Here is a 23,160-nt window from a genome sequence, read left to right on the forward strand (position 1 = left end):
TAATAGTATGGCATTGGTTGAAGCTAGGACATTGGTTGAAGCTAGGACTAATAGTATGGCATTGGTTGAAGCTAGGACTAATAGTATGGCATTGGTGAAGCTAGGACTAATAGTATGGCATTGGTTGAAGCTAGGACATTGGTTGAAGCTAGGACTAATAGTATAGTATGGCATTGGTTGAAGCTAGGACTAATAGTATGGCATTGGTTGAAGCTAGGACTAATAGAATTGGTTGAAGCTAGGACTAATAGTATGGCATTGGTTGAAGCTAGGACTAATAGTATGGCATTGGTTGAAGCTAGGACATTGGTTGAACTAGGACTAATAGTATGGCATTGGTTGAAGCTAGGACTAATAGTATGGCATTGGTTGAAGCTAGGACTAATAGTATGGCATTGGTTGAAGCTAGGACTAATAGTATGGCATTGGTTGAAGCTAGGACTAATAGTATGGCATTGGTTGAAGCTAGGACTAATAGTATGGCATTGGTTGAATAGGCATTGGTTGAAGCTAGGACATTGGTTGAAGCTAGGACTAATAGTATGGCATTGGTTGAAGCTAGGACTAATAGTATGGCATTGGTTGAAGCTAGGACATTGGTTGAAGCTAGGACTAATAGTATGGCATTGGTTGAAGCTAGGACTAATAGTATGGCATTGGTTGAAGCTAGGACTAATAGTATGGCATTGGTTGAAGCTAGGACTAATAGTATGGCATTGGTTGAAGCTAGGACTAATAGTATGGCATTGGTTGAAGCTAGGACTAATAGTATGGCATTGGTTGAAGCTAGGACTAATAGTATGGCATTGGTTGAAGCTAGGACTAATAGTATGGCATTGGTTGAAGCTAGGACTAATAGTAGGGCATTGGTTGAAGCTAGGACATTGGTTGAAGCTAGGACTAATAGTATGGCATTGGTTGAAGCTAGGACTAATAGTATGGCATTGGTGAAGCTAGGACTAATAGTATGGCATTGGTTGAAGCTAGGACATTGGTTGAAGCTAGGACTAATAGTATGGCATTGGTTGAAGCTAGGACTAATAGTATGGCATTGGTTGAAGCTAGGACTAATAGTATGGCATTGGTTGAAGCTAGGACTAATAGTATGGCATTGGTTGAAGCTAGGACATTGGTTGAAGCTAGGACTAATAGTATGGCATTGGTTGAAGCTAGGACTAATAGTATGGCATTGGTTGAAGCTAGGACTAATAGTATGGCATTGGTTGAAGCTAGGACTAATAGTATGGCATTGGTTGAAGCTAGGACTAATAGTATGGCATTGGTTGAAGCTAGGACTAATAGTATGGCATTGGTTGAAGCTAGGACTAATAGTATGGCATTGGTTGAAGCTAGGACTAATAGTATGGCATTGGTTGAAGCTAGGACATTGGTTGAAGCTAGGACTAATAGTATGGCATTGGTTGAAGCTAGGACTAATAGTATGGCATTGGTTGAAGCTAGGACTAATAGTTGGCATTTGAAGCTAGGACTAATAGTATGGCATTGGTTGAAGACTGGCATTGGTTGAAGCTAGGACTAATAGTATGGCATTGGTTGAAGCTAGGACTAATAGTGAAGCTAGGCATTGGTTGAAGCTAGGACTAATAGTATGGCATTGGTTGAAGCTAGGACTAATAGTATGGCATTGGTGAAGCTAGGACTAATAATATGGCAGTATGGCATTGGTTGAAGCTAGGACTAATAGTATGGCATTGGTTGAAGCTAGGACTAATAGTATGGCATTGGTTGAAGCTAGGACTAATAGTATGGCATTGGTTGAAGCTAGGACTAATAGTATGGCATTGGTTGAAGCTAGGACATTGGCATTTGAAGCTAGGACTAATAGTATGGCATTGGTTGAAGCTAGGACTAATAGTATGGCATTGGTTGAAGCTAGGACTAATAGTATGGCATTGGTTGAAGCTAGGACTAATAGTATGGCATTGGTTGAAGCTAGGACTAATAGTGGCATTATGGCATTGGTTGAAGCTAGGACTAATAGTATGGCATTGGTTGAAGCTAGGACTAATAGTATGGCATTGGTTGAAGCTAGGACATTGGCATTGGTTGAAGCTATTGGTTGGACTAATAGTATGGCATTGGTTGAAGCTAGGACTAATAGTATGGCATTGGTGAAGCTAGGACTAATAGTATGGCATTGGTTGAAGCTAGGACATTGGTTGAAGCTAGGACTAATAGTATGGCATTGGTTGAAGCTAGGACTAATAGTATGGCATTGGTGAAGCTAGGACTAATAGTATGGCATTGGTTGAAGCTAGGACATTAATAGTATGGCATTGGTTGAAGCTAGGACTAATAGTATGGCATTGGTTGAAGCTAGGACTAATAGTATGGCATTGGTTGAAGCTAGGACTAATAGTATGGCATTTGAAGCTAGGACTAATAGTATGGCATTGGTTGAAGCTAGGACTAATAGTATGGCATTGGTTGAAGCTAGGACTAATAGTATGGCATTGGTTGAAGCTAGGACTAATAGTATGGCATTGGTTGAAGCTAGGACATTGGTTGAAGCTAGGACTAATAGTATGGCATTGGTTGAAGCTAGGACTAATAGTATGGCATTGGTTGAAGCTAGGACTAATAGTATGGCATTGGTTGAAGCTAGGACATTGGTTGAAGCTAGGACTAATAGTATGGCATTGGTTGAAGCTAGGACTAATAGTATGGCATTGGTTGAAGCTAGGACTAATAGTAGGGCATTGGTTGAAGCTAGGACATTGGTTGAAGCTAGGACTAATAGTATGGCATTGGTTGAAGCTAGGACTAATAGTATGGCATTGGTGAAGCTAGGACTAATAGTATGGCATTGGTTGAAGCTAGGACATTGGTTGAAGCTAGGACTAATAGTATGGCATTGGTTGAAGCTAGGACTAATAGTATGAAGCTAGGACTAATAGTATGGCATTGGTTGAAGCTAGGACTAATAGTATGGCATTGGCATTTGAAGCTAGGACATTGGTTGAAGCTAGGACTAATAGTGGCATGGCATTGGTTGAAGCTAGGACTAATAATAGTTGAATGGACATTAGTTGAATTAGGACTAATAGCTATGGCATTGGTTGAAGCTAGGACTAATAGTATGGCATTGGTTGAAGCTAGGACTAATAGTATGGCATTGGTTGAAGCTAGGACTAATAGTATGGCATTGGTTGAAGCTAGGACTAATAGTATGGCATTGGTTGAATAGGACATTGGTTGAAGCTAGGACTAATAGTATGGCATTGGTTGAAGCTAGGACTAATAGTATGGCATTGGTTGAAGCTAGGACTAATAGTAGGGCATTGGTTGAAGCTGGACATTGGTTGAAGCTAGGACTAATAGTATGGCATTGGTTGAAGCTAGGACTAATAGTATGGCATTGGTTGAAGCTAGGACTAATGGTAGGGCATTAGTTATGGACATTGGTTGAAGCTAGGACTAATAGTATGGCATTGGTTGAAGCTAGGACTAATAGTATGGCATTGGTTGAAGCTAGGACTAATAGTATGGCATTGGTTGAAGCTAGGACATTGGTTGAAGCTAGGACTAATAGTATGGCATTGGTTGAAGCTAGGACATTGGCATTGGTGAAGCTAGGACTAATAGTATGGCATTGGTATGGCATTGGTTGAAGCTAGGACTAATAGTATGGCATTGGTTGAAGCTAGGACTAATAGTATGGCATTGGTTGAAGCTAGGACAGCTAGGACTAATAGTATGGCATTGGTTGAAGCTAGGACTAATAGTATGGCATTGGTTGAAGCTAGGACTAATAGTATGGCATTGGTTGAAGCTAGGACTAATAGTATGGCATTGGTTGAAGCTAGGACTAATAGTGAATAGGCATTGGTTGAAGCTAGGACTAATAGTATGGCATTGGTTGAAGCTAGGACTAATAGTATGGCATTGGTTGAAGCTAGGACTAATAGTATGGCATTGGTTGAAGCTAGGACATTGGTTGAAGCTAGGACTAATAGTATGGCATTGGTTGAAGCTAGGACTAATAGTATGGCATTGGTTGAAGCTAGGACTAATAGTAGGGCATTGGTTGAAGCTAGGACATTGGTTGAAGCTAGGACTAATAGTATGGCATTGGTTGAAGCTAGGACTAATAGTATGGCATTGGTGAAGCTAGGACTAATAGTAGGGCATTGGTTGAAGCTAGGACATTGGTTGAAGCTAGGACTAATAGTATGGCATTGGTTGAAGCTAGGACTAATTATGGCATTGTGAAGCTAGGACTAATAGTATGGCATTGGTTGAAGCTAGGACATTGGTTGAAGCTAGGACTAATAGTATGGCATTGGTTGAAGCTAGGACTAATAGTATGGCATTGGTTGAAGCTAGGACTAATAGTATGGCATTGGTTGAAGCTAGGATGGCATTGGTTGAAGCTAGGACTAATAGTATGGCATTGGTTGAAGCTAGGACATTGGTTGAAGCTAGGACTAATAGTATGGCATTGGTTGAACTAATAGTATGGCATTGGTTGAAGCTAGGACTAATAGTATGGCATTGGTTGAAGCTAGGACTAATAGTATGGCATTGGTGAAGCTAGGACTAATAGTATGGCATTGGTTGAAGCTAGGACTAAGCTAGGACTAAGTATGGCATTGGTTGAAGCTAGGACTAATAGTATGGCATTGGTTGAAGCTAGGACTAATAGTATGGCATTGGTTGAAGCTAGGACTAATAGTAGGGCATTGGTTGAAGCTAGGACATTGGTTGAAGCTAGGACTAATAGTATGGCATTGGTTGAAGCTAGGACTAATAGTATGGCATTGGTGAAGCTAGGGTTGAAGCTAGGACATTGGTTGAAGCTAGGACTAATAGTATGGCATTGGTTGAAGCTAGGACTAATAGTATGGCATTGGTGAAGCTAGGACTAATAGTATGGCATTGGTTGAAGCTAGGACATTGGTTGAAGCTAGGACTAATAGTATGGCATTGGTTGAAGCTAGGACTAATAGTATGGCATTGGTTGAAGCTAGGACATTGGTTGAAGCTAGGACTAATAGTATGGCATTGGTTGAAGCTAGGACATTGGTTGAAGCTAGGACTAATAGTATGGCATTGGTTGAAGCTAGGACTAATAGTATGGCATTGGTTGAAGCTAGGACTAATAGTTAGCTGGCATTGGTTGAAGCTAGGACTAATAGTATGGCATTGGTTGAAGCTAGGACTAATAGTATGGCATTGGTTGAAGCTAGGACTAATAGTATGGCATTGGTGAAGCTAGGACTAATAGTATGGCATTGGTTGAAGCTAGGACTAATAGTATGGCATTGGTTGAAGCTAGGACTAATAGTATGGCATTGGTTGAAGCTAGGACTAATAGTATGGCATTGGTTGAAGCTAGGACTAATAGTATGGCATTGGTTGAAGCTAGGACTAATAGTATGGCATTGGTTGAAGCTAGGACTAATAGTATGGCATTGGTTGAAGCTAGGACTAATAGTATGGCATTGGTTGAAGCTAGGACTAATAGTATGGCATTGGTTGAAGCTAGGACTAATAGTATGGCATTGGTTGAAGCTAGGACTAATAGTATGGCATTGGTTGAAGCTAGGACTAATATGGCATTGGTTGAAGCTAGGACTAATAGTATGGCATTGGTTGAAGCTAGGACTAATAGGACATTGGTTGAAGCATTGGTTGAAGCTAGTATGGCATTGGTTGAAGCTAGGACTAATAGTATGGCATTGGTTGAAGCTAGGACTAATAGTATGGCATTTGAAGCTAGGACTACATTGGCATTTGAAGCTAGGACTAATAGTATGGCATTGGTTGAAGCTAGGACTAATAGTATGGCATTGGTTGAAGCTAGGACTAATAGTATGGCATTGGTTGAAGCTAGGACTAATAGTATGGCATTGGTTGAAGCTAGGACTAATAGTATGGCATTGGTGAAGCTAGGACTAATAGTATGGCATTGGTTGAAGCTAGGACATTGGCATTTGAAGCTAGGACTAATAGTATGGCATTGGTTGAAGCTAGGACTAATAGTATGGCATTGGTTGAAGCTAGGACTAATAGTATGGCATTGGTTGAAGCTAGGACATTGGTTGAAGCTAGGACTAATAGTATGGCATTGGTTGAAGCTAGGACTAATAGTATGGCATTGGCTAGGATATTGGTTGAAGCTAGGACTAATAGTATGGCATTGGTTGAAGCTAGGACTAATAGTATGGCATTGGTTGAAGCTAGGACTAATAGTATGGCAGTATGGCATTGGTTGAAGCTAGGACTAATAGTATGGCATTGGTTGAAGCTAGGACTAATAGTATGGCATTGGTTGAAGCTAGGACTAATAGTATGGCATTGGTTGAAGCTAGGACTAATAGTATGGCATTGGTGAAGCTAGGACTAATATTGACTAATAGTTGGCATTTGAAGCTAGGACTAATAGTATGGCATTGGTTGAAGCTAGGACTAATAGTATGGCATTAGGACTAATAGTATGGCATTGGTTGAAGCTAGGACTAATAGTATGGCATTGGTTGAAGCTAGGACTAATAGTATGGCATTGGTTGAAGCTAGGACTAATAGTATGGCATTGGTTGAAGCTAGGACTAATAGTAGGGCATTGGTTGAAGCTAGGACATTGGTTGAAGCTAGGACTAATAGTATGGCATTGGTTGAAGCTAGGACTAATAGTATGGCAGCTAGGACTAATAGTATGGGTGAAGCTAGGACTAATAGTATGACAGTAGCTAGGACATTGGTTGAAGCTAGGACATTGGTTGAAGCTAGGACTAATAGTATGGCATTGGTTGAAGCTAGGACTAATAGTATGGCATTGGTTGAAGCTAGGACTAATAGTATGGCATTGGTTGAAGCTAGGACTAATAGTATGGCATTGGTTGAAGCTAGGACTAATAGTATGGCATTGGTTGAAGCTAGGACTAATAGTATGGCATTGGTTGAAGCTAGGGTATGGCATTGGTTGAAGCTAGGACTAATAGTAGGGCATGAAGCTAGGACATTGGTTGAAGCTAGGACTAATAGTATGGCATTGGTTGAAGCTAGGACTAATAGTATGGCATTGGTTGAAGCTAGGACTAATAGTATGGCATTGGTTGAAGCTAGGACTAATAGTATGGCATTGGTTGAAGCTAGGACTGAATAGACTAATAGTATGGCATTGGTTGAAGCTAGGACATTAATGAAGTATGGCATTAGTTGAAGCTAGGACTAGCTAGGACATTGGTTGAAGCTAGGACAGTATGGCATTGGTTGAAGCTAGGACTAATAGTATGGCATTGGTTGAAGCTAGGACTAATAGTATGGCATTGGTTGAAGCTAGGACTAATAGTATGGCATTGGTTGAAGCTAGGACTAATAGTATGGCATTGGTTGAAGCTAGGACTAATAGTATGGCATTGGTTGAAGCTAGGACTAATAGTATGGCATTGGTTGAAGCTAGGACTAATAGTATGGCATTGGTTGAAGCTAGGACTAATAGTATGGCATTGGTTGAAGCTAGGACTAATAGTATGGCATTGGTTGAAGCTAGGACTAATAGTATGGCATTGGTTGAAGCTAGGACTAATAGTATGGCATTGGTTGAAGCTAGGACTAATAGTATGGCATTGGTGAAGCTAGGACTAATAGTAGGGCATTGGTTGAAGCTAGGGCTAATAGTATGGCATTGGTTGAAGCTAGGGCTAATAGTATGGCATTGGTTGAAGCTAGGACATTGGTTGAAGCTAGGACTAATAGTATGGCATTGGTTGAAGCAAGGACATTGGTTGAAGCTAGGACATTGGTTGAAGCTAGGACTAATAGTAGGGCATTGGTTGAAGCTAGGACATTGGTTGAAGCTAGGACTAATAGTATGGCATTGGTTGAAGCTAGGACTAATAGTATGGCATTGGTGAAGCTAGGGATGGCTAATATTAGGGCATTGGTTGAAGCTAGGACATTGGTTGAAGCTAGGACTAATAGTATGGCATTGGTTGAAGCTAGGACTAATAGTATGGCATTGGTTGAAGCTAGGACTAATAGTATGGCATTGGTTGAAGCTAGGACATTGGTTGAAGCTAGGACTAATAGTATGGCATTGGTTGAAGCTAGGACTAATAGTATGGCATTGGTGAAGCTAGGACTAATAGTATGGCATTGGTTGAAGCTAGGACATTGGTTGAAGCTAGGACTAATAGTATGGCATTGGTTGAAGCTAGGACTAATAGTATGGCATTGGTTGAAGCTAGGATATTGGTTGAAGCTAGGACTAATAGTATGGCATTGGTTGAAGCTAGGACTAATAGTATGGCATTGGTTGAAGCTAGGACTAATAGTATGGCATTGGTTGAAGCTAGGACTAATAGTATGGCATTGGTTGAAGCTAGGACTAATAGTATGACATTGGTTGAAGCTAGGACATTGGTTGAAGCTAGGACTAATAGTATGGCATTGGTTGAAGCTAGGACTAATAGTATGGCATTGGTTGAAGCTAGGACTAATAGTATGGCATTGGTTGAAGCTAGGACTAATAGTATGGCATTGGTTGAAGCTAGGACTAATAGTATGGCATTGGTGAAGCTAGGACTAATAGTATGGCATTGGTTGAAGCTAGGACTAATAGTATGGCATTGGTTGAAGCTAGGACTAATAGTATGGCATTGGTTGAAGCTAGGACTAATAGTATGGCATTGGTTGAAGCTAGGACTAATAGTATGGCATTGGTTGCTAGGACAAATAGTAGGGCATTGGTTGAAGCTAGGACATTGGTTGAAGCTAGGACTAATAGTATGGCATTGGTTGAAGCTAGGACTAATAGTATGGCATTGGTGAAGCTAGGACTAATAGTAGGGCATTGGTTGAAGGACATTGGTTAGCTAGGACTAATAGTATGGCATTGGTTGAAGCTAGGACTAATAGTATGGCATTGGTTGAAGCTAGGACTAATAGTATGGCATTGGTGAAGCTAGGACTAATAGTATGGCATTGGTTGAAGCTAGGACTAATAGTATGACATTGGTTGAAGCTAGGACTAATAGTATGGCATTGGTTGAAGCTAGGACTAATAGTATGGCATTGGTTGAAGCTAGGACTAATAGTATGGCATTGGTTGAAGCTAGGACTAATAGTATGGCATTGGTTGAAGCTAGGACTAATAGTATGGCATTGGTTGAAGCTAGGACTAATAGTATGGCATTGGTTGAAGCTAGGACTAATAGTATGGCATTGGTTGAAGCTAGGACTAATAGTATGGCATTGGTTGAAGCTAGGACTAATAGTATGGCATTGGTGAAGCTAGGACAAATAGTAGGGCATTGGTTGAAGCTAGGACATTGGTTGAAGCTAGGACTAATAGTATGGCATTGGTTGAAGCTAGGACTAATAGTATGGCATTGGTGAAGCTAGGACTAATAGTAGGGCATTGGTTGAAGCTAGGACATTGGTTGAAGCTAGGACTAATAGTATGGCATTGGTTGAAGCTAGGACTAATAGTATGGCATTGGTGAAGCTAGGACTAATAGTATGGCATTGGTTGAAGCTAGGACATTGGTTGAAGCTAGGACTAATAGTATGGCATTGGTTGAAGCTAGGACATTGGTTGAAGCTAGGACTAATAGTATGGCATTGGTTGAAGCTAGGACATTGGTTGAAGCTAGGACTAATAGTATGGCATTAGTATGGCATTGGTTGAAGCTAGGACTAATAGTATGGCATTGGTTGAAGCTAGGACTAATAGTATGGCATTGGTTGAAGCTAGGACTAATAGTATGGCATTGGTTGAAGCTAGGACTAATAGTATGGCATTGGTTGAAGCTAGGACTAATAGTATGGCATTGGTTGAAGCTAGGACTAATAGTATGGCATTGGTTGAAGGACTAATAGATGGCTGAAGCTAGGACTAATAGTATGGCATTGGTTGAAGCTAGGATAGTATGGCATTGGTTGAAGCTAGGACTAATAGTAGGCATTGGTTGAAGCTAGGACTAATAGTATGGCATTGGTTGAAGCTAGGAATAGTAGGGCATTAGTTGAAGCTAGGACTAATAGTATGGCATTGGTTGAAGCTAGGACTAATAGTATGGCATTGGTTGAAGCTAGGACTAATAGTATGGCATTGGTTGAAGCTAGGACTAATAGTATGGCATTGGTTGAAGCTAGGACTAATAGTATGGCATTTGAAGCTAGGACTAATAGTATGGCATTGGTTGAAGCTAGGACATTGGTTGAAGCTAGGCATTGGTTGAAGCTAGGACTAATAGTATGGCATTGGTTGAAGCTAGGACTAATAGTATGGCATTGGTTGAAGCTAGGCACTGAATAGACTAATAGTATGGCATTGGTTGAAGCTAGGACTAATAGTATGGCATTGGTTGAAGCTAGGGCATTGGCATTGGTTGAAGCTAGGACTAATAGTATGGCATTGGTTGAAGCTAGGACATTGGTTGAACCTAGGACTAATAGTATGGCATTGGTTGAAGCTAGGACTAATAGTATGGCATTGGTGAAGCTAGGACTAATAGTATGGCATTGGTTGAAGCTAGGACTAATAGTATGGCATTGGTGAAGCTAGGACTAATAGTATGGCATTGGTTGAAGCTAGGACTAATAGTATGGCATTTGAAGCTAGGACTAATAGTATGGCATTGGTTGAAGCTAGGACTAATAGTATGGCATTGGTTGAAGACTAATAGTATGGCATTGGTTGAAGCTAGGACTAATAGTATGGCATTGGTTGAAGCTAGGACATTGGTTGAAGCTAGGACTAATAGTATGGCATTGGTTGAAGCTAGGACTAATAGTATGGCATTGGTTGAAGCTAGGACTAATAGTATGGCATTGGTTGAAGCTAGGACATTGGTTGAAGCTAGGACTAAAGTATGGCATGACATTGGTTGAAGCTAGGACATTAGTTGAAGCTAGGACTAAGGACAGTATGGCATTGGTTGAAGCTAGGACTAATAGTATGGCATTGGTTGAAGCTAGGACTAATAGTATGGCATTGGTGAAGCTAGGACTAATAGTATGGCATTGGTTGAAGCTAGGACTAATAGTATGGCATTGGTTGAAGCTAGGACTAATAGTATGGCATTGGTTGAAGCTAGGACTAATAGTATGGCATTGGTGAAGCTAGGACTAATAGTATGGCATTGGTTGAAGCTAGGACTAATAGTATGGCATTGGTTGCAGCTAGGACTAATAGTATGGCATTGGTTGAAGCTAGGGCTAATAGTATGGCATTGGTTGAAGCTAGGACTAATAGTATGGCATTGGTTGAAGCTAGGACTAATAGTATGGCATTGGTTGAAGCTAGGGCTAATAGTATGGCATTGGTTGAAGCTAGGACTAATAGTATGGCATTGGTTGAAGCTAGGACATTGGTTGAAGCTAGGACTAATAGTATGGCATTGGTTGAAGCTAGGACATTGGTTGAAGCTAGGACATTGGTTGAAGCTAGGACTAATAGTATGGCATTGGTTGAAGCTAGGACATTGGTTGAAGCTAGGACTAATAGTATGGCATTGGTTGAAGCTAGGACTAATAGTATGGCATTGGTGAAGCTAGGACTAATATTAGGGCATTGGTTGAAGCTAGGACATTGGTTGAAGCTAGGACTAATAGTATGGCATTGGTTGAAGCTAGGACTAATAGTATGGCATTGGTGAAGCTAGGACTAATAGTAGGGCATTGGTTGAAGCTAGGACATTGGTTGAAGCTAGGACTAATAGTATGGCATTGGTTGAAGCTAGGACTAATAGTATGGCATTGGTGAAGCTAGGACTAATAGTATGGCATTGGTTGAAGCTAGGACATTGGTTGAATAGGACTAATAGTATGGCATTGGTTGAAGCTAGGACTAATAGTATGGCATTGAAGCTAGCTAGGATATTGGTTGAAGCTAGGACTAATAGTATGGCATTGGTTGAAGCTAGGACTAATAGTATGGCATTGGTTGAAGCTAGGACTAATAGTATGGCATTGGTTGAAGGTAGGACTAATAGTATGGCATTGGTTGAAGCTAGGACTAATAGTATGACATTGGTTGAAGCTAGGACTAATAGTATGGCATTGGTTGAAGCTAGGACTAATAGTATGGCATTGGTTGAAGCTAGGACTAATAGTATGGCATTGGTTGAAGCTAGGACTAATAGTATGGCATTGGTTGAAGCTAGGACTAATAGTATGGCATTGGTGAAGCTAGGACTAATAGTATGGCATTGGTTGAAGCTAGGACTAATAGTATGGCATTTGTGAAGCTAGGACTAATAGTATGGCATTGGTTGAAGCTAGGACTAATAGTATGGCATTGGTTGAAGCTAGGACTAATAGTATGGCATTGGTTGAAGCTAGGACTAATAGTATGGCATTGGTGAAGCTAGGACTAATAGTATGGCATTGGTTGAAGCTAGGACATTGGTTGAAGCTAGGACTAATAGTATGGCATTGGTTGAAGCTAGGACTAATAGTATGGCATTTGAAGCTAGGACTAATAGTATGGCATTGGTTGAAGCTAGGACTATTAGTATGAAGCTAGGACTAATAGTATGGCATTGGTTGAAGCTAGGACTAATAGTATGGCATTGGTTGAAGCTAGGACTAATAGTATGGCATTGGTTGAAGCTAGGACTAATAGTATGGCATTGGTTGAAGCTAGGACTAATAGTATGGCATTGGTTGGCTAATAGTATGGCATTGGTTGAAGCTAGGACTAATAGTATGGCATTGGTTGAAGCTAGGACTAAATAGTATGGCATTGGTTGAAGCTAGGACTAATAGTATGGCATTGGTTGAAGCTAGGACTAATAGTATGGCATTGAAGCTAGGACTAATTATGGCATTGGTGAAGCTAGGACTAATAGTAGGGCATTGGTTGAAGCTAGGACATTGGTTGAAGCTAGGACTAATAGTATGGCATTGGTTGAAGCTAGGACTAATAGTATGGCATTGGTGAAGCTAGGACTAATAGTATGGCATTGGTTGAAGCTAGGACATTGGTTGAAGCTAGGACTAATAGTATGGCATTGGTTGAAGCTAGGACATTGGTTGAAGCTAGGACTAATAGTATGGCATTGGTTGAAGCTAGGACATTGGTTGAAGCTAGGACTAATAGTATGGCATTGGTTGAAGCTAGGACTAATAGTATGGCATTGGTTGAAGCTAGGACTAATAGTATGGCATTGGTTGAAGCTAGGACTAATAGTATGGCATTGGTTGAAGCTAGGACTAATAGTATGACATTGGTTGAAGCTAGGACATTGGTTGAAGCTAGGACTAATAGTATGGCATTGGTTGAAGCTAGGACTAATAGTATGGCATTGGTTGAAGCTAGGACTAATAGTATGGCATTGGTGAAGCTAGGACTAATAGTATGGCATTGGTTGAAGCTAGGACTAATAGTATGGCATTGGTTGAAGCTAGGACTAATAGTATGGCATTGGTTGAAGCTAGGACTAATAGTATGGCATTGGTTGAAGCTAGGACTAATAGTAGGGCATTGGTTGAAGCTAGGACATTGGCATTGGTTGAAGCTAGGACTAATAGTATGGCATTGGTTGAAGCTAGGACTAATAGTATGGCATTGGTGAAGCTAGGACTAATAGTATGGCATTGGTTGAAGCTAGGACATTGGTTGAAGCTAGGACTAATAGTATGGCATTAGTTGAAGCTAGGACTAATAGTATGGCATTGGTTGAAGCTAGGACATTGGTTGAAGCTAGGACTAATAGTATGGCATTGGTTGAAGCTAGGACATTGGTTGAAGCTAGGACTAATAGTATGGCATTGGTTGAAGCTAGGACTAATAGTATGGCATTGGTTGAAGCTAGGACTAATAGTATGACATTGGTTGAAGCTAGGACATTGGTTGAAGCTAGGACTAATAGTATGGCATTGGTTGAAGCTAGGACTAATAGTATGGCATTGGTTGAAGCTAGGACTAATAGTATGGCATTGGTTGAAGCTAGGACTAATAGTATGGCATTGGTTGAAGCTAGGACTAATAGTATGGCATTGGTTGAAGCTAGGACTAATAGTATGGCATTGGTTGAAGCTAGGACTAATAGTATGGCATTGGTTGAAGCTAGGACTAATAGTAGGGCATTGGTTGAAGCTAGGACATTGGTTGAACCTAGGACTAATAGTATGGCATTGGTTGAAGCTAGGACTAATAGTATGGCATTGGTGAAGCTAGGACTAATAGTAGGGCATTGGTTGAAGCTAGGACATTGGTTGAAGCTAGGACTAATAGTATGGCATTGGTTGAAGCTAGGACTAATAGTATGGCATTGGTGAAGCTATGACTAATAGTATGGCATTGGTTGAAGCTAGGACATTGGTTGAAGCTAGGACTAATAGTATGGCATTGGTTGAAGCTAGGACTAATAGTATGGCATTGGTTGAAGCTAGGACTAATAGTATGGCATTGGTTGAAGCTAGGACATTGGTTGAAGCTAGGACTAATAGTATGGCATTGGTTGAAGCTAGGACTAATAGTATGGCATTGGTTGAAGCTAGGACTAATAGTATGGCATTGGTTGAAGCTAGGACTAATAGTATGGCATTGGTTGAAGCTAGGACTAATAGTATGACATTGGTTGAAGCTAGGACATTGGTTGAAGCTAGGACTAATAGTATGGCATTGGTTGAAGCTAGGACTAATAGTATGGCATTGGTTGAAGCTAGGACTAATAGTATGGCATTGGTGAAGCTAGGACTAATAGTATGGCATTGGTTGAAGCTAGGACTAATAGTATGGCATTTGTGAAGCTAGGACTAATAGTATGGCATTGGTTGAAGCTAGGACTAATAGTATGGCATTGGTTGAAGCTAGGACTAATAGTATGGCATTGGTTGAAGCAGGACTAATAGTATGGCATTGGTGAAGCTAGGACTAATAGTATGGCATTGGTGAAGCTAGGACTAATAGTATGGCATTGGTGAAGCTAGGACTAATAGTAGGGCATTGGTTGAAGCTAGGACTAATAGTATGGCATTGGTTGAAGCTAGGACTAATAGTATGACATTGGTTGAAGCTAGGACATTGGTTGAAGCTAGGACTAATAGTATGGCATTGGTTGAAGCTAGGACTAATAGTATGGCATTGGTGAAGCTAGGACTAATAGTATGGCATTGGTTGAAGCTAGGACTAATAGTATGGCATTGGTGAAGCTAGGACTAATAGTATGGCATTGGTGAAGCTAGGACTAATAGTATGGCATTGGTGAAGCTAGGACAAATAGTAGGGCATTGGTGAAGCTAGGACTAATAGTAGGGCATTGGTTGAAGCTAGGACATTGGTTGAAGCTAGGACTAATAGTATGGCATTGGTGAAGCTAGGACTAATAGTATGGCATTGGTGAAGCTAGGACTAATAGTAGGGCATTGGTGAAGCTAGGACTAATAGTAGGGCATTGGTTGAAGCTAGGACATTGGTTGAAGCTAGGACTAATAGTATGGCATTGGTGAAGCTAGGACTAATAGTAGGACATTGGTTGAAGCTAAGGTTAATAAATAAAAATCTCCCTACCATCAAATCTAATCCAATTTGACACCAATGTCAAATGAACGTGATTGGAAGCACACAACAAACTCTCCACCTCTCATCATGAGCCGTCCAGTCATTACCGAGAAAAACACACCCGATTTTTAAAATAGTAGTTATCAATTGAGTTCTCAGAGTATTTACTTGGCCAACCTAACATTAGCTGAAATTCTAGATGTTGGATTAAACTGAGACTATAAAAAATTATAAAATGCAACCTTTGTTTTATTAGGCAAGTCAGTTACGAATTTTATTTACAATTTCAGCCTACTGGGGAACAGTGGGATAACTGCTTTGCTCAGGGGCAGAATGACACTTTTTTACCGCGTCAGTTCAGGGATTCGATCCAGCGACCTTTCAGTTTCTTGCCCAATTCTCTAACCACTAGGCTACCTGCCACTCCACAGTATGTGCAATTTATCACTCTCACATGCTAATTTACATCCATTAAGAACCAACAATGTGCTACCTTTTCTAAAACCGAGACCAGCAACTCGGTTGCTGCACAACAGCAGCTACAAAGAAGCAGGCTAGCTAGATATATTTATCTTTGGAAAGTTTTTCATATGGATGTAGTCAGTTTGAGAAGGTTTGAATCCTAAGCAACCTGCCTTCACATAGTGTGAAGTACAATAGACCAACATGGCTACTGTAGTAGGTCAAAGCTGTGTGCTGGAAAAACCTTGGTAGAGCATGGGTGGAGTAGGCATTGTGGTGCTGTAAAACCTTAGTAGAGCATGGGTGGAGTAGGCATTGTGGTGCTGTAAAACCTTAGTAGAGCATGGGTGGAGTAGGCATTGTGGTGCTTCAGGCCAATGCATACTTCTCACTTAAAACCTAGTTTTTTGTTTATAATACAACATGATAGTATTATTGGATGAGTTGCTGGGGGTGATTAAGAGACTATACACAGTATGATAGTGTGGTTGGATGAGTTAGCTGGGGATGATTAAGAGGCTATATACAGTATGGTTGGATGAGTTAGCTGGGGATGATTAAGAGACTATACACAGTATGATAGTGTGGTTGGATGAGTTAGCTGGGGATGATTAAGAGGCTATATACAGTATGGTTGGATGAGTTAGCTGGGGATGATTAAGAGACTATACACAGTATGATAGTGTGGTTGGATGAGTTAGCTGGGGATGATTAAGAGGCTATATACAGTATGGTTGGATGAGTTAGCTGGGGATGATTAAGAGACTATACACAGTAAGATAGTGTGGTTGGATGAGTTAGCTGGGGATGATTAAGAGACTATACACAGTAAGATAGTGTGGTTGGATGAGTTAGCTGGGGATGATTAAGAGACTATACACAGTAAGATAGTATGGTTGGATGAGTTAGCTGGGGATGATTAAGAGGCTATATACAGTATGGTTGGATGAGTTAGCTGGGGGTGATTAAGAGACTATACACAGTAAGATAGTATGGTTGGATGAGTTAGCTGGGGATGATTAAGAGGCTATATACAGTATGGTTGGATGAGTTAGCTGGGGATGATTAAGAGACTATATACAGTATGGTTGATTAAGAGGCTATATACAGTATGGTTGGATGAGTTAGCTGGGGATGATTAAGAGACTATATACAGTATGATAGTATGGTTGGATGAGTTAGCTGGGGATGATTAAGAGACTATATACAGTATGATAGTATGGTTGGATGAGTTAGCTGGGGATGATTAAGAGACTATACACAGTAAGATAGTGTGGTTGGATGAGTTAGCTGGGGGTGATTAAGAGACTATACACAGTAAGATAGTGTGGTTGGATGAGTTAGCTGGGGATGATTAAGAGACTATACACAGTAAGATAGTGTGGTTGGATGAGTTAGCTGGGGATGATTAAGAGACTATACACAGTAAGATAGTGTGGTTGGATGAGTTAGCTGGGGATGATTAAGAGACTATACACAGTAAGATAGTGTGGTTGGATGAGTTAGCTGGGGATGATTAAGAGACTATACACAGTAAGATAGTATGGTTGGATGAGTTAGCTGGGGATGATTAAGATACTATACACAGTAAGATAGTATGGTTGGATGAGTTAGCTGGGGATGATTAAGAGACTATACACAGTAAGATAGTATGGTTGGATGAGTTAGCTGGGGATGATTAAGAGACTATACACAGTAAGATAGTATGGTTGGATGAGTTAGCTGGGGATGATTAAGAGGCTATATACAGTATGGTTGGATGAGTTAGCTGGGGATGATTAAGAGACTATATACAGTATGATAGTATGGTTGGATGAGTTAGCTGGGGGTGATTAAGAGACTATACACAGTAAGATAGTATGGTTGGATGAGTTAGCTGGGGATGATTAAGAGGCTATATACAGTATGGTTGGATGAGTTAGCTGGGGATGATTAAGAGACTATATACAGTATGATAGTATGGTTGGATGAGTTAGCTGGGGGTGATTAAGAGACTATACACAGTAAGATAGTATGGTTGGATGAGTTAGCTGGGGATGATTAAGAGGCTATATACAGTATGGTTGGATGAGTTAGCTGGGGGTGATTAAGAGACTATACACAGTAAGATAGTGTGGTTGGATGAGTTAGCTGGGGATGATTAAGAGACTATACACAGTAAGATAGTGTGGTTGGATGAGTTAGCTGGGGATGATTAAGAGACTATACACAGTAAGATAGTGTGGTTGGATGAGTTAGCTGGGGATGATTAAGAGACTATACACAGTAAGATAGTGTGGTTGGATGAGTTAGCTGGGGGTGATTAAGAGACTATACACAGTAAGATAGTATGGTTGGATGAGTTAGCTGGGGATGATTAAGAGGCTATATACAGTATGGTTGGATGAGTTAGCTGGGGGTGATTAAGAGACTATACACAGTAAGATAGTGTGGTTGGATGAGTTAGCTGGGGATGATTAAGAGACTATACACAGTAAGATAGTGTGGTTGGATGAGTTAGCTGGGGATGATTAAGAGACTATACACAGTAAGATAGTGTGGTTGGATGAGTTAGCTGGGGATGATTAAGAGACTATACACAGTAAGATAGTGTGGTTGGATGAGTTAGCTGGGGTTGATTAAGAGACTATACACAGTAAGATAGTATGGTTGGATGAGTTAGCTGGGGATGATTAAGAGACTATACACAGTAAGATAGTATGGTTGGATGAGTTAGCTGGGGATGATTAAGAGACTATACACAGTAAGATAGTATGGTTGGATGAGTTAGCTGGGGATGATTAAGAGACTATACACAGTAAGATAGTATGGTTGGATGAGTTAGCTGGGGATGATTAAGAGGCTATATACAGTATGGTTGGATGAGTTAGCTGGGGATGATTAAGAGACTATATACAGTATGATAGTATGGTTGGATGAGTTAGCTGGGGGTGATTAAGAGACTATACACAGTAAGATAGTATGGTTGGATGAGTTAGCTGGGGATGATTAAGAGGCTATATACAGTATGGTTGGATGAGTTAGCTGGGGATGATTAAGAGACTATATACAGTATGATAGTATGGTTGGATGAGTTAGCTGGGGGTGATTAAGAGACTATACACAGTAAGATAGTATGGTTGGATGAGTTAGCTGGGGATGATTAAGAGACTATACACAGTAAGATAGTGTGGTTGGATGAGTTAGCTGGGGGTGATTAAGAGACTATACACAGTAAGATAGTGTGGTTGGATGAGTTAGCTGGGGGTGATTAAGAGACTATACACAGTAAGATAGTGTGGTTGGATGAGTTAGCTGGGGGTGATTAAGAGACTATACACAGTAAGATAGTGTGGTTGGATGAGTTAGCTGGGGGTGATTAAGAGACTATACACAGTAAGATAGTGTGGTTGGATGAGTTAGCTGGGGATGATTAAGAGACTATACACAGTAAGATAGTGTGGTTGGATGAGTTAGCTGGGGATGATTAAGAGACTATACACAGTAAGATAGTGTGGTTGGATGAGTTAGCTGGGGGTGATTAAGAGACTATACACAGTAAGATAGTATGGTTGGATGAGTTAGCTGGGGATGATTAAGAGGCTATATACAGTATGGTTGGATGAGTTAGCTGGGGATGATTAAGAGACTATATACAGTATGATAGTATGGTTGGATGAGTTAGCTGGGGATGATTAAGAGACTATATACAGTATGATAGTATGGTTGGATGAGTTAGCTGGGGGTGATTAAGAGACTATACACAGTAAGATAGTGTGGTTGGATGAGTTAGCTGGGGATGATTAAGAGGCTATATACAGTATGGTTGGATGAGTTAGATGGGGATGATTAAGAGGCTATATACAGTATGGTTGGATGAGTTGCTGGGGGTGATTAAGAGACTATACACAGTAAGATAGTGTGGTTGGATGAGTTAGCTGGGGATGATTAAGAGGCTATATACAGTATGGTTGGATGAGTTAGCTGGGGATGATTAAGAGACTATATACAGTATGATAGTATGGTTGGATGAGTTAGCTGGGGATGATTAAGAGACTATACACAGTAAGATAGTATGGTTGGATGAGTTAGCTGGGGGTGATTAAGAGACTATACACAGTAAGATAGTATGGTTGGATGAGTTAGCTGGGGATGATTAAGAGACTATACACAGTAAGATAGTGTGGTTGGATGAGTTAGCTGGGGATGATTAAGAGACTATACACAGTAAGATAGTGTGGTTGGATGAGTTAGCTGGGGATGATTAAGAGGCTATATACAGTATGGTTGGATGAGTTAGCTGGGGGTGATTAAGAGACTATACACAGTAAGATAGTATGGTTGGATGAGTTAGCTGGGGATGATTAAGAGACTATATACAGTATGGTTGGATGAGTTAGCTGGGGATGATTAAGAGACTATATACAGTATGATAGTATGGTTGGATGAGTTAGCTGGGGATGATTAAGAGGCTATATACAGTATGGTTGGATGAGTTAGATGGGGATGATTAAGAGACTATATACAGTATGATAGTATGGTTGGATGAGTTAGCTGGGGATGATTAAGAGGCTATATACAGTATGGTTGGATGAGTTAGATGGGGATGATTAAGAGACTATTTACAGTATGGTTGGATGAGTTAGCTGGGGATGATTAAGAGACTATATACAGTATGACAGTATGGTTGCATGAGTTAGCTGGGGATGATTAAGAGACTATTTACAGTATGGTTGGATGAGTTAGCTGGGGATGATTAAGAGACTATATACAGTATGGTTGGATGAGTTAGCTGGGGATGATTAAGAGACTATATACAGTATGATAGTATGGTTGGATGAGTTAGCTGGGGATGATTAAGATACTATATACAGTATGATAGTATGGTTGGATGAGTTAGCTGGGGATGATTAAGAGACTATATACAGTATGGTTGGATGAGTTAGCTGGGGATGATTAAGAGAATATATACAGTACCATAGTATGGTTGGATGAGTTAGCTGGGGATGAGTAAGAGACTATATACAGTATGGTTGGATGAGTTAGCTGGGGATGATTAAGAGCCCATAATAGTAAAATGGTCAGATTTTGAATTTAGCCAGGACAACGGGTCAGGATTGGCATTGAGCCAGGACACCAGGTCAGGATTGGCATTGAGCCAGGACACCAGGTCAGGATGAGTATTGAGCCAGGACACCGGCTCCAAGATAGGATGAGTATTGATCCAGGACACCGGCTCCTAGATAGGATGAGTATTGAGCCAGGATACCGGCTCCTAGATAGGATGAGTATTGAGCCAGGATACCGGCTCCTAGATAGGATGAGTATTGAGCCAGGACACCGGCTCCAAGATAGGATGAGTATTGAGCCAGGACACCGGCTCCTAGATAGGATGAGTATTGAGCCAGGATACCGGCTCCTAGATAGGATGAGTATTGAGCCAGGACACCGGCTCCTAGATAGGATGAGTATTGAGCCAGGACACCGGCTCCTAGATAGGATGAGTATTGAGCCAGGACACCGGCTCCTAGATAGGATGAGAATGAGCTGAGTATTGTAAGGTGAGCGTACCTTGTATCCTATGACATCTGACTCGTTGTCTTTAGACTTGACCGGCTCCCAGTTTAGAGACACGTTAGTTCCTTCCTGAATCCACATAAGATTGGCTGGAGGCTGGACTGGAGCTGATTAGAAAGCACAGAGATCAATTAACAATACAACTAAATACAAGCACAGGGAGTTTTCATCTATTTGGTCTATTGTGGTACATTTCTGTTTCTTGCGTGCACAATAAAATATAATTTGTCTAATAGTAATCAATCAAATGTATTTATAAAGCCCTTCTTACATCAGCTGATGTCAAAAAGTGCTGTACAGAAACCCAGCCAGAAACCCCAAGAAGCAAGCAATGCAGGTGTAGAAGCACAGTGGCTAGGAAAAACTCCCTAGAAAGGCCAGAACCTAGGAAGAAACCTAGAGAGGAACCTGGCTATGAGGGGTGGCCAGTCCTCTTTTGGCTGTGACGGGTGGAGATTACAACAGAACATGGCCAAGATGTTCACATATCGAATGAGAACATGTCTCCATATCAGAATCACCTTTAATTGTCAAGTACATTTACATCTACCAGGAATTTGATTTGCATGTACAGATATATCAAAGAAGTGAATGTCTCTTTATACAGTATGGCTGGTATGAGGGAATGTATTTACATACAGTATGGTTGGTATGAGGGAATGTATTTACATACAGTATGGCTGGTATGAGGGAATGTATTTACATACAGTATGGTTGGTATGAGGGAATGTATTTACATACAGTATGGCTGGTATGAGGGAATGTCTTTACATACAGTATGGCTGGTATGAGGGAATGTATTTACATACAGTATGGTTGGTATGAGGGAATGTATTTACATACAGTATGGTTGGTATGAGGGAATGTATTTACATACAGTATGGTTGGTATGAGGGAATGTATTTACATACAGTATGGCTGGTATGAGGGGTGTACTCACTGTCTTTCCTGGTCTGTGCAGAGCTAGGTGGGCTGGCTGGTAGTGTGTGAGTTGCTAGTGTATGAGTTACTGTACTCACTGTCTTTCCTGGTCTGTGCAGAGCTAGGTGGGCTGGCTGGTAGTGTGTGAGTTGCTAGTGTATGAGTTACTGTACTCACGATCTTTCCTGGTCTGTGCAGAGCTAGGTGGGCTGGCTGCTAGTGTGTGAGTTGCTAGTGTATGAGTTACTGTACTCACTGTCTTTCCTGGTCTGTGCAGAGCTAGGTGGGCTGGCTGGTAGTGTGTGAGTTACTGTACTCACGATCTTTCTTGGTCTTGGCGGTGTTAGCGGTTGATGCAGGGCCCTGGCCGATACTGTTGAAGCCTCTGACTGTGATGACGTACACACTGTTCCCCTCCAACCCTGTCAGCACCATAGATGTCTCGTTACCTGCTGTCTTCTTCTTCTTCCCTGACTCCTCCTGCTCACTGTCCTTCCTGTAGCTCACCTGAGGGAAAGGAAGAGTTGGGTTCTATCCAATGACTGTTTCCTTTATCCTCGTATTTAGTAAAGAGGTGAAATCTACAAATATTTGAGAAAATAGTACATGCACACAAACAAGAACACAAACGTGCATGAATACACACACACACACACACACACACACACACACACACACACACACACACACACACACACACACACACACACACACACACACACACACACACACACACACACACA

General features: G+C 41.0%; 1 protein-coding gene across 1 annotated transcript in view; it reads right to left on the minus strand.

The window, feature by feature from the left end:
- The window catches only part of LOC124005685 (contactin-5-like), a 570,484-nt gene that overhangs the window by 21,901 nt on the left and 525,423 nt on the right, over positions 1-23,160 (minus strand). Inside the window, exons 21-22 of the mRNA XM_046315147.1 lie at positions 22,738-22,924; positions 21,491-21,603 (exon numbers count right to left, since the gene is read on the minus strand). Of these exons, the coding sequence (XP_046171103.1) occupies positions 21,491-21,603; positions 22,738-22,924 (300 nt within the window). The remainder of the gene's footprint in view (positions 1-21,490; positions 21,604-22,737; positions 22,925-23,160) is intronic.

The sequence above is a fragment of the Oncorhynchus gorbuscha genome, linkage group LG19 (genome assembly GCF_021184085.1).
Source record: "Oncorhynchus gorbuscha isolate QuinsamMale2020 ecotype Even-year linkage group LG19, OgorEven_v1.0, whole genome shotgun sequence".
Classification (NCBI taxonomy): domain Eukaryota; kingdom Metazoa; phylum Chordata; class Actinopteri; order Salmoniformes; family Salmonidae; genus Oncorhynchus; species Oncorhynchus gorbuscha.